The 12557-nt window shown below is 43.6% G+C and overlaps 1 protein-coding gene across 1 annotated transcript in view; it reads left to right on the forward strand.

Annotated features, from left to right (window-relative positions):
• Window positions 1-600: 600 nt before the first annotated feature.
• znf804a (zinc finger protein 804A) overlaps window positions 601-12557 on the forward strand; it is a 193184-nt gene continuing 181227 nt past the window's right edge. The window contains exon 1 of the mRNA XM_060930608.1: window positions 601-705. Within this exon, the coding sequence (XP_060786591.1) occupies window positions 601-705 (105 nt within the window). The remainder of the gene's footprint in view (window positions 706-12557) is intronic.

Here is a 12557-nt window from a genome sequence, read left to right on the forward strand (position 1 = left end):
CTCATTACACATTCATTAAACTGAATGGAACACATCAGAGTGACTTGAACCTGATGCTAAAGAGAGGGAGGGAGGAGGGTGTGTGTGTGTTGCAAGCTGGTAGGCTGAGACGAAACAGTGGCTGACTCAGTGGAACTGTAGAGGCAGCGTGCAATAAATTCACTCTTCACCGCAGCGCTCACTGAAAAGCTCTCTCTCTCTCTCTCTCTCTCTGACATCATGCCTCAAACACACACTCCTTGGGCAGCGAGCGGAGCAGATGAACACACCACACACAGTCCACACGTGGTGCAGAGCCGTCACTGAAACACAGACCAGAGTCTTGCATCCAGACTTCAGAGGAGATAAAGGGATTAGCGTTGTCTCACTTGGAGGAAAAAAAGAAGAGAAAGAACAACAGAAGACGCTTCAATCTGACGGATAACATGTCATTGATGGAGGGATGATGGAGAGATGATGGAAATCTCCCAATCTTCTACAGCACACTCGGGATTTTAACCTGAATGAGACGCAGCGCAGGCAGACCTCTGCAGGGACTCCACTTGTTTTAGTCTCTCTCTCTGTGCATGCGTGTGTGTGTGTGTGTGTACACGTTTCCACATGGCGTGCTACTACATCGTGATCAGTTCCACACACCTCAGCAATGGACACTTCCGCAACATCAAAGGAGTTTTCAGAGGACCGCTGTGCAGAAACGGCAACTTGGTAAGAGTGAGTGAGTGAGTGAGTGTGTGTGTGAGTGTGTGTGTTTGTGCACATACAACATCAAATAAACAACTGACAAGTTCAAACACTTTCATTAGTGGGAAATTCATATTTATATAATATATTAAGAAATCATACTCATTATGAGATTCTAAAAGTCTTTGTCTTTCTTTTTCTAAAATTCCTGAGGGTTTTGTTGCACAGTGATTTAATTTTTAATAGTTTTCAAAAACATGAAAAAATATGCAAATGTGTGAAAACAAGCGAAAAGATACGTGTAAAAGTCTTGAATTTTAATAGAGATTAGAAAAAAGATTTGAAAATCAATAATTGATATGTATCAAATATTTTTGTAATATCACCTTACTACATTATCCAAAAATGAAATTTTTGATTAAAATGAATAGAATGACTAAATAAAATATTAAAATTATTTTTTAATTCATTAACAATTCAAACATATCCTAAAAGATTGAATGTGGGAAATTTGTCAGATTTCTTTTTCTTCTGAAAATCTCATTGTATACATTTTAATTTAAAATTAATAAAATATACCAGCAAAATCTATTCAGGATTAAAATGTTTGTAAAAAGTGTGAAAGCATTATAAAATATCTATTTATTATAAATATAATATTATGAACATGTAACAATATCAATTCCTCATTTAGTGTTATTTTGTGGAACCACATTAAAAAACATAAAAAATAAAATTATGAAATAAATATAATTTGCTAAATAAAGTTGTTAATGTTGTTTCATACCAATATTTAGCCGCCTTCTTCTTCTTCTGGCTGCTCCCGATTAGGGGTCACCACAGCAGCTCTTTCATCTCCATTGCTCCCTGTCTTCCACATCCTTCTCTACCACACCTGCCACTTTCATGTCCTCTCTCACCACATCCATGTATCTCCTCTTTGGCCTTCCTCGTTTTTGTGTGCCTGGCAGCTCCATCCTCAACATTCCCCTTCCCACATGCTCTGCATCTCTTCTCAGGATGTGCCCAGACCATCTCAGTCTCATCTCTCTTAGCTTCATTCCCAAGCTCTCCACACGTGCTGTTCCTCTGATGTGCTCGTTCCTTATCCTGTCCAACCTCCCATCGCAAACCTTAACATCCTCAACTCCGCCACCTCCAACTTTGCCTCCTGTCTCTTCGTTAAGGGTCCGGTCTCCAATCCATACATCACAGCTGGTCTCACTACTGTCTTATACATCTTACCTTTCACTTCTGCTGGGACTTTCCGATCACAAATGACTCCCGAAATCCTTCTCCAACTGCTCCACCCTGCCTGCGCTCTCTTTCTCACCTCACTATCGCAGCCCCCATTTTCCTGCACAGTTGACCCCTATTCTTTTTTTAAAATATATAATAAATATATTTTCATTGAAAATGTACATTATATCTTAATTTTTATATAAGACAAAAATATTACATTTTAAAGAAGGAAATTTCACAGAAAATAACTATGCTTGAAAATGTGAAAATACTTGGACAATTTTGCTTTATAAATGAATAAAATAGAATATATCACATTTCAGTGATTTCTGTTTGTAACAAAGAGAAAAAAACTGTGAAACAGTGATAATTATTATCACTGTTTATTAATAATAATAATAATAATAATTATTATTATTATTATAATTATAATAATAAATACATTTTAAAGGTTTTTTTTCCCTATGTTAGAAAGTTATTCATAATATCAACATAATATTTGTGTGTGTGTGTGTGTGTGTGTGTGTGTGTGTGTGTGTGTGTGTTGTTTATCAGTAAAAGTTTGGTTTTGATGGCATGTGATGCTGTATGTGAGGAGTTAGTGCAAGAACATCATGCGCGCACACACACACACACACACACACACACACACATGCAGATTGATCAGCAGTGTGACAGATGGATGGGGACAGCTCTAATCTCTACACATAGTCATAAGCGATGGCTCGGGGTTTAGCTCAATTGCAGCGATTACATTAGCAGTTTCAGAGTAATCCTCCTGCTCCACTCTGCCTCCGCAATAACGTTAGTGAAATCTGGGCCAACACGACGGGGAAATAAAAAAATAACCAAATGTATCAGGATGAAAACTATCTGTAGTTAGTCTCTTATAGATCTGGCATGTTTCCAGGAAAGCGTCATGAAGCTCTGAAGTGAAATTTAATTAAAAACATCATTTAAAATAAATGATCAGAGATTTCCAATCTGAAATCCTCCATTCTTTCCATCTTTCTCTCGTTCTCGTGCTTCTCTCTGAGGTCTGTATTGTGTGTAAAAGTCAAGTGTGTTTGTGAACAAAAGTCGTGTATCTAACAGAGACTCTTGGGATTTGTTGAAGAAATTTGAAGCATTTCTTATTGGAGTTTTTAATCTCCAGCACTGCAGGATGTCTTTTAGATTCTTCACCTGAATTTTGTGTGTGTGTGTGAGGGGGGGGGGGGGGGGGGGGGGGGGGGGGAACAAACCAATAACACAAGCCACTGGAAAACAGTTCCAGATTTTATACACTACCTCTGATTCACATCTATCTTCTGAAATATGAGTTATGAAGTGACAGGTGAGAGTTTAGTGTAGAAGAGGAAAACTTAGAAGGAGAGGAGAACTTAGAAGAGGAAAGTCCTGGAAATTGCTCTCTCTCTCTCTCTCTCTCTCTCTCTCACCATCTTTCCATTTTTCCATTCCATTCTTGTTGGCAGAACAGAGCGATTGTCTTCCTTGAGTGTGACTTAGAAATGACTGGGGATGAAATGTTGACGTGCTCAATGGAGGAGACAGTGACAACATGACTGAATGCGTAGTGTGAAGTGTGTATGGCATTCAGATTTGAAGTGTTTTGTTGTGTGTGTGTGTGTGTTGAAGGAGCCTTTACTAACATGTTTTACAAGTGAGAGTAACGTTTGCATGATACTACAAACATTAACATTACAAAAATAGAGACTGTAGCTGTTCACCTCCTCTGATTGGCTGTTTCTATAGAAACACAAACAGCATCTTTCGAACAGAAAATCACATTATACAATTTATTCTACAGTCGCTGACAAATCAATAAGGATAAGGAATAAAGCTGAATCAGTAAACTCCAAACTGTTGCCATTGAGGAAGCCGCAGCTGTTGTTTCAGTTGTGTTTCTTTATAATATGATGTCGTCATCATCCTAATTATTAAAACAGTGTCAGGGACAGGGAGGTGGCTGCAAGTGTATTTATTAAGGTACATTAAGGTACACAGATATTTATTAAGGAAGTCACAAACAAAAGAAACCAAATGGAAGCACAGATCATTAACAAACACACACATGAAACAAACAATACCAAGAGTAAGGTGATATAACACGTACATGAGACTACACATAACCAAAATAAAAAAACAACAATAGCTTGGCAATGAAGCACAAAGAAACTGAAACTTAAATAAGGTTGGTTTTCAGTACAACAAGAAACAGGTATTATAAACAGTGATTATGGAGGCATGTGATATGTTCAAGCGATGTGCTAGGACTGATGGGTAATATAGTTCTTGTCTGCCATTTTGTGGCTGGAACTAGCAATAATAAAAAAAATCTTAGAAGAGGATGTCTTTTACATTAACTTCTGCTACCTTATATTAAACTACATTACATTATGCTACCTTACATCATCTTACTGTATGTTACCTTAAGCTACGGTCACACTACAACTTGCGATGCTTTGCAATGAGTTATTGATGAAAATGAGGCATCTGGTGGTAAAGATTCCCTGATCTTCAGGAAGTATTCCCAAACCCATCTGTGAATACTTGCTGCTTCGTTTGCTGACAAAAACATCGCCACCAAATTTCAATGCATGCGTTGAAAATTTTCATGACGTTTTTGGCCACTCATAAGGTGGAGGCACACCAAAAAACAACTCGAGAAGCTCGGAGAACATTCACTATGCATTGCATGACTGGTGGCCATGCTACCAATATTTCATCACCAAGGATTTGCAAACCAATCACAAGCTGCAGTGCGTGACCAGGGCCTTACATTACACTATGTTACACTACATTACCTTACACTACATTACTCCTCAACAGCATGATGGATGTTTGGCAATCAAATCTATCTAGACACCTAAAGCTTCGCTTCTTCTCAGCTACTATTATTATTATACATATGGGCTACTTTTTCCATGGAATAAAAACATGTATTCTATTCCCTTCTAGTGGGTTTATTGATAGCATGCAATATTCTTATCATATCGCTTATCCTCCGTGTATTACACCACTCAGGGATCCCAGCAGTAATTGAAAAAAATAGAGGAATGTAAGAAACTATCAGCAGGGGTCAAGGGCGCTGCAAGCCCCCTGAAGCTGTTGAGATTTTAACATTTAAAGATGCTATAGAACACATTTTTTTACATAGATTTAACATAGAAAAGCAACAGAATTTAACAATAATGTGTATCTATTTGATGCCATATTTTGTAATCAATGACATAAGTGGCAAAAAAAAAAATTATTTATAAAAATTAGATGAAAATGTAGCTTTGAAAAATATACTTCTAACCTGGACACTGTTCCACTATCTCTTTTATGGATGATATCTTTTTTCCACGACATATTCAGGGCTGTGAAATTGTAAATAAGAAATCAGAGGAAAAGGGGGGGGTCTGGGGGGCACAGCCCCCCAGCATAAGCCGGACACCAAGCCATTTTAGGTGTTATATGGTGTATTCTGAGCATTTCCTGCAAGTAAAAAATTGATCTCAACAAGTAAATATTTGAATAGTCTTGGTCTTCATTTTGCCATATAAAATACCTATCAACAGTTTTCTCTTTTAAAATGAAAGATCCATGTAAAATACCTTGAAATATCTAATAAGTGCCTATGTATTTTATCTCTTAATCAAAATAAAAGTAAAAAAAAAGTGTAAATAACAATTTAAAGAAATGTTAATAAAAGAAAACTTTGATGGGCCTTTCAAAATGACTTTGTGAAAAATCATGCTCAATATTTAAGTGAGATACCTGTTGTCTTCCAAATTACACTTAATTCTTGTATTATGTCCTGGCTTTTTCCAAGAATCTGTCACAATGTCTCTTGTCTACAGAGCAAAAGTTAAAAAAAAAACTAATGTTTCTTATCTAATATATTATTTACATCTTTTCTTTTACTTCTGGCTCCTTCTATTCCTCTTTGCATCACTCCCAGCTATTTCTTTCAATTCATCTTTCAGTAAGGCTATTAGTTTAGTTCTATAGTATTTGCATTCCTCTATTAAAGCTATTTACAAAATGTTCATAGTCTGTCAAACAGCATCTAATGAAAGTCTTTTAATTTTCTTTTCTTTAACACCATCTCTTTCAGTTTTGCAAACTTATTCTTTTTCATCTTTTCCTTCAGTCTGTCTGTGTGTTCTTTTCTAGCCCTCTTTGCATCTCTCTCAAACACCTCCTTAGCTTTCCTTTTTGATTGCCCCACCAAAATGCACTTGAAAGTGCCCAATCTGGCAACACTGCTCCTGAGTCGCAGTCAAGACGTGTTCCACGCTCAGCTGGCATAAAACTCCGCGAGTCCGGCTGAGCCGCCGGTCTCGTGCAAGGCGATTAAAACTGACTAGACCCCCCCCCCCCCCCCCCCCAATGATTTTTAATGCAAAAATAGACGTTTTGTGAAGATATTTTTCGCGACAGAATCCGCAGAAATTTCACAGCCCTGCATATTGAATTAAGTTCAACGCATTAGAAACAAAAGCACGAACGGAGTTAAAACACATTTTCTAGCAAATGGGCGCAGCCATATTGTTTTCTCGTTCTATTGCGTACAGTCTCGTGGTATTTACATCAATTTAACTTCCGAGTGTTCCCGAATGTCACAAATGAAGCTGACAAAAACATCGCTAAACAAGCAAACCAAATCAGAACGTATTCTGCTGGTCATTTTACTTAAACAAACATATTTTTAACGGATATACAAGAGATTTTAAAAAACACCACGACTTTGGCTAGAAAAATAGTGGAATTCCGCTAAATAGCGGACGTCTGGGATCCCTGACCACTATACCCAATGGGGAATGAGCGTGCAATATTGTTACAATATTGCACATTGTCAAGACAACACAACACCACGTGTCAGAGCTCATGCAAAGATCCAATGACAAAACTTTTCTGCTGCGCAGAATCATTTCTTTGTCCACCAGGAAAGAGAGAAGACAAGTCTAATCCAGTGCTACTGCTAGGATTAAGCACTAAATAAATAAACTGAAAACTAAAACTAAAAAACGCTGAACACCCAAAAGGCTACCAAAACTTCATTATATGTTCTTTATGCATATTTACAAGAGAAAAACCTACCAACAGACAGAAGTGGAAAGTAACAAAGTACATTTACTTGAGTACTGTACTTAAGTACACTTTTTGAGTATCTGTACTTTACTTGAGTATTTTTTTTGGAAAATTATAACTTTAACTTCACTACATTTAAAAGACAAATATTGTACTTTTTACTCCACTACATTTCTATCAAGGTCCTCGTTACTCGTTACTATGAAGCAGCTTTGAAAGTGGATGTTTTTTCTTTTCTTTTCTAAAACGTGATTGATTTTTTTCCCAGGTGACACTGAGACGGCCTATCAGTGATCACTAGGGTCACGTCAAGTCCATAGACTGTATAAAATCAAGTTCAGTGATTTCTCAGCAGCGTTATTGAACATGATCAGTTGATGACAGAATGGAAGGAGGCGGTTCTTCTGGGGCCCAGGGCCATACCTAAGACCCATGTTTCAGTTTTCTGAAAGGATTAAAGATTTGTTTTGTTTTAAATGTTTGCTTTGTTTAAATAAAACAAATCACATAACAGCCTACAAAAACTTGCCATCCAACCTGCGGAAGCATATTGAGGTATATAAACATTTTATTCCAAAAGAAAGCTTGCAATGAAGTTGTCTGTGCTTTTAGAGTTAGCAATAACGTTGCAATATCTATGCAGTCTGGTTAGTCAAATGAATTTCTATGGATTTGCCCACCAAGTTGCCGTAGCCTTGTCCACGGCTAACAATAACACATAGCTAGTTAACTTGGACACTGTTAGTTAACATGTAAAAATGGACTTACACTAACATGAATAACATTAACTTATCTGAAGTCCTTTCAGAAATAGGTTTGGGCATAATCTTGCCAAATAAACAATGTAGAAATCTTTCTTTTCTAGTAATGTTAGATACCCAGTATGATTTTGAGTTTGAAAAGAGTTTGCTAGCATGTCAGGTGGAGCTTCACTGACTAGCTAGCTTAACATTAAACCACCATGATGCACAACATGCATTAATTTTGTGAATTCACAAACTAATCCAGTAGGTTGCTTCAGAGGCATGAGATATTATATGTGTTGACAGAAAATGTACTTGTAATACTTAAGTATTTTTAAAAGCAAGTACTGCAGTACTTTAACTTAAGTAAAAATTTGACTGTACAACTTTCACTTGTATCAGAGTAACATTTGACCAGTGGTATCTGTACTTTGACTTAAGTAATGAAGTTGGGTTCTTTGTCCACCTCTGCCAACAGACATCAAAAACTAAAAGAGACACGTCGGAGATGTAAAACTTCTGAGCTAGTGAGTGACTGTGACAATTTGTAAACAAACATGGCTGTGAGGTTTGCTTCATTAAAAGCAGAAAATTTTGAGAGAATTTTGACTGCCAGGTCGCTCTTTTGTGTGTAGCTGTCGATGTTGATTTTAAAAGTAACTAAGAAAATTACACAGGTAAAATAATAATAATAATGGGCGGCATGGTGATGTAGTGGTTATTGCTGTCGCCTCACAGCAAGAAGGTCTGGGTTTGAGCCCCCTGGCCGGCGAGGGCCTTTCTGTGTGGAGTTTGCATGTTCTCCCCATGTCCGCGTGGGTTTCCTCCGGGTGCTCTGGTTTCCCCCACAGTCCAAAGACATGCAGGTTAGGTTAACTGGTGACTCTAAATTGAGCGTAGGTGTGAATGTGAGTGTGAATGGTTGTCTGTGTCTATGTGTCAGCCCTGTGATGACCTGGCGACTTGTCCAGGGTGAACCCCGCCTTTCACCCGTAGTCAGCTGGGATAGGATCCAGCTCGCCTGCGACCCTGTAGAACAGGATAAAGCGGCTAGAGATAATGAGACAAATGATGAGATAATAATAATAATAATAATAATAATAATAATAATAATAATAATAATAATATTCGGCTTGACTATGCTAGCATTGGCTTGCGCTAACACTACACCAGCTGGACGGTAACTGCACTGCCACACTAACAGCATTGACATTGGCTGTTTGATAGGACAGTTCTGAATGTGAGTTTAAATCCCAGCACCACCATTCTGCTACTGCTGGGCCCTCAAACAAGGCCCTTAACCTTCCACTACTCAGTTGTATCAATGAGATAATGTAAGTCACTCTGAATAAGGGCATCTTCCAAATGCTGTAAGTGTTGTGAATATTATATATATGTGGCAGCGGGGGCGTGGTCAAGCATCGGTCTGTGACAGGAGGGTGGAGCCGGGGAAGGTGAGTGGCAGATTCGCTACACCTGACGGTAATTAACCTGTGTTTTGTGTGTGTTTCCCCAGTAAACCGCTCCCTATTTTAAGAGGCTGAGAGAGAGCAGAGAGAGCGCGACCCGGGAGTGGAGGCTGAGAGTGTGTCTGTGTGCTGCGAGTTCTTTTTAAACTGAAAAGTTTATTAATAAAATAAGCTGTTACTACCTCCAAACGTTGTCCTGCCGTCCTCTGTGCTCCACCCACGCATTGTCCGCGCTACAGTGGTGCCGAAACCCGGGAAAAGGTGGAGCACCAGTGCTACAGCTCCATGGAATCCTCCCCGTTCGCGGACTTGGTCCACGCCCTCGCCACGGCTCAGCAGAGCCAGCACCAGGCACTCGTCACGCTCCGAACGGAGCAGGAGCGCCGCTTCGAAGCCCTGGTGCTGGCTCAACAGGAAGATCGAGAGGCGTTCCGGCGGCTCCTCGCGTCGGCGGGGTCCACCAGCGCCCCGGCCGCGGGCCCGTCTCCCCTCACTGTGACCAAGATGGGCCCGCAGGACGACCCCGAGGCTTTCATCACCTTGTTCGAGCAGGTCGCCGAAGCCTCGGGGTGGCCGATGGAGCAGCGCGCGGCGCGCCTCCTCCCCCTCCTGACTGGAGAGGCGCAGCTGGCCGCATTACAGCTCCCCGCCGACCGCCGGCTGGCCTACGCCGACCTTCGCCGGGCCGTCCTCCAGCGCGTGGGGCGCACGCCGGAGCAGCAGCGCCAGCGCTTCCGCGCGCTGCGGATGGAGGAAGCCGGCAGCCCGTTCGCGTTTGGCCAGCAGCTCCGGGACGCCTGCTGGCGGTGGCTGAGGGCCGAAGATCGCGACGCCGAGGGAATCATCGACCAGGTGGCGCTGGAACAGTTCGTTGCCCGCTTACCAGCCGGAACCGCGGAGTGGGTCCAGTGCCACCGCCCGGCGTCGCTGGATCAGGCCGTAGGACTGGCGGAGGATCATCTGGCGGCTGTACCGGCGGCAGGACAACGGATGACATTGTCTTCTGTCTCCTCTTCTCTCTCTCTGTCTTCCCCCCCTCCTCCCGTGTCCCGTCCTCGCCCCATTCCCCCACCACGGAGGCGGGGGCCGGCCCCACCCCAGCCGGCCCGCCGCACCCGTGGTGCCCTCCCGTTTCTCCCTTCTGTGTCTGTCTCTCCCCCCCCTCAGGTGAGTGAGCCCCAGAACACAGTTGCAGAGGGGAGGCCCGGGCCGGTTTGCTGGCGCTGCGGGGAACCGGGCCACCTGCAGCAACAATGTGCAGCGATGGAGGTGGGGGCGGTGGTGCGGATCCCCGACGCGCCAGAGGCTGCCCTCGATCAGGCCGGAGCGTATCGCATACCGGTAAGTGTACAAGGGGCTACATATCAGGCGTTGGTGGATTCAGGCTGCAATCAGACCTCGATCCGCCAAAGCCTGGTGCAAGACGAGGCATTGGGGGGAGCACAAGGGGTGAAGGTGTTGTGTGTGCACAGGGATATTCACAGCTACCCGTTGGTGTCAGTCCACATATATTTTAGAGGGGAAAAATCTATAGTGAAGGCGGCAGTTAATCCTCGCCTTACCCACTCTTTGATCTTGGGGACCGATTGGCCGGGATTTCGGGGTTTAATGGCACGCCTAGTAAAGAGTGGGTCCTGCCGGTTGACGGGGGAGGGTCCCGGTGTCGCTTTGGCTGGAGTGGCGGTTGCAGAGCCGTCTACGTCACCTCCGCGACAGGGGGAGGAGCCGCCGGCCCCTCCTCTTTCTATTGGGGAATCCCTCGTGGATTTCCCACTGGAACAATCGCGAGACGAGACTCTGCGACACGCGTTTGACCAAGTGAGAGTAATCGATGGTCAAACGCTCCAGCCGAACGTCACCCCGTCCTTCCCCTATTTTTCCATTTTGAAGGATAGATTATATCGAGTGACGCAGGACACTCAGACGAAAGAGCGAGTCACCCAGTTATTAATTCCAAAGAGCCGCCGGGAATTGGTATTCCAGGCGGCCCACTTTAATCCCATGGCTGGACACCTCGGGCAGGATAAGACACTCGCCCGGATAATGGCCCGATTCTATTGGCCGGGGATTCGCGGCGACGTCCGTAAGTGGTGTACGGCGTGCCGCGAATGCCAGTTAGTAAATCCAGCGGCCATTCCAAAAGCGCCCTTGCGCCCCCTACCATTAATCGAGACCCCGTTCGAAAGAATTGGGATGGATCTCGTTGGGCCATTAGATCGGTCAACACGAGGGTACCGCTTTATATTAGTCCTGGTGGACTATGCAACGCGATACCCGGAAGCGGTGCCTCTTCGCAATATCTCAGCACGCAGTATTGCAGAGGCCCTCTTCCACGTCATCTCCCGGGTTGGAATCCCGAAAGAGATTCTGACTGACCAAGGCACCTCGTTTATGTCACGAACACTGAGCGAACTGTATGGGCTACTAGGTATTAAGCCGATCCGCACCAGCGTTTATCACCCACAGACGGACGGTTTAGTTGAACGGTTCAATCGCACCCTCAAGAATATTATTAAAAAATTCGTAAGTGAGGACGCACGTAACTGGGATAAGTGGCTCGAACCCTTGTTGTTTGCAGTGCGAGAGGTCCCCCAAGCCTCCACGGGGTTTTCCCCGTTTGAATTATTATACGGGCGTAAGCCGCGCGGCATCTTAGATGTACTGCGGGAAAATTGGGAGGAGGGACCTTCACAGAGCAAAAACGAAATTCAGTACGTTATGGATCTGCGCGCAAAACTCCACATGCTCACCCACCTAACTCAGGAGAATTTGCGGCAGGCCCAGGAACGGCAAGTCCGCCTGTACAACAAGGGCACGCGCCTTAGAGAGTTCACTCCGGGAGAGAAGGTACTCGTCCTGTTGCCCACGTCGAGCTCCAAATTAATCGCCAAGTGGCAAGGACCCTTTGAGGTCACACGGCGAGTCGGGGACGTCGACTACGAGGTTAGGCGAACGGACAGGGAGGGGGCGCTACAGATCTACCACCTCAATCTGCTGAAACTCTGGAATGAGGAGGTCCCCGTGGCGTTGGTGTCGGTAGTTCCGGAGAAGGCGGAGCTGGGGCCGGAGGTCCCCAAAGGGTCATTGGCATCACGTACCTCTCCGGTCCCCTGTGGAGACCACCTCTCCCCGACCCAACTCGCGGAGGTCGCCCAGTTGCAGGCCGAGTTTTCGGATGTGTTCTCGCCCCTGCCCGGTCGCACGAACCTCATAGAACACCACATAGAGACGCCCCCGGGGGTGGTAGTGCGTAGCCGCCCTTATAGACTACCCGAACACAAAAAAAAGGTGGTTCGGGAAGAACTTCAGGCCATGCTCGAAATGGGCATCGTCGAGGAGT

The sequence above is a fragment of the Neoarius graeffei genome, chromosome 9 (genome assembly GCF_027579695.1).
Source record: "Neoarius graeffei isolate fNeoGra1 chromosome 9, fNeoGra1.pri, whole genome shotgun sequence".
NCBI lineage: Eukaryota > Metazoa > Chordata > Actinopteri > Siluriformes > Ariidae > Neoarius > Neoarius graeffei.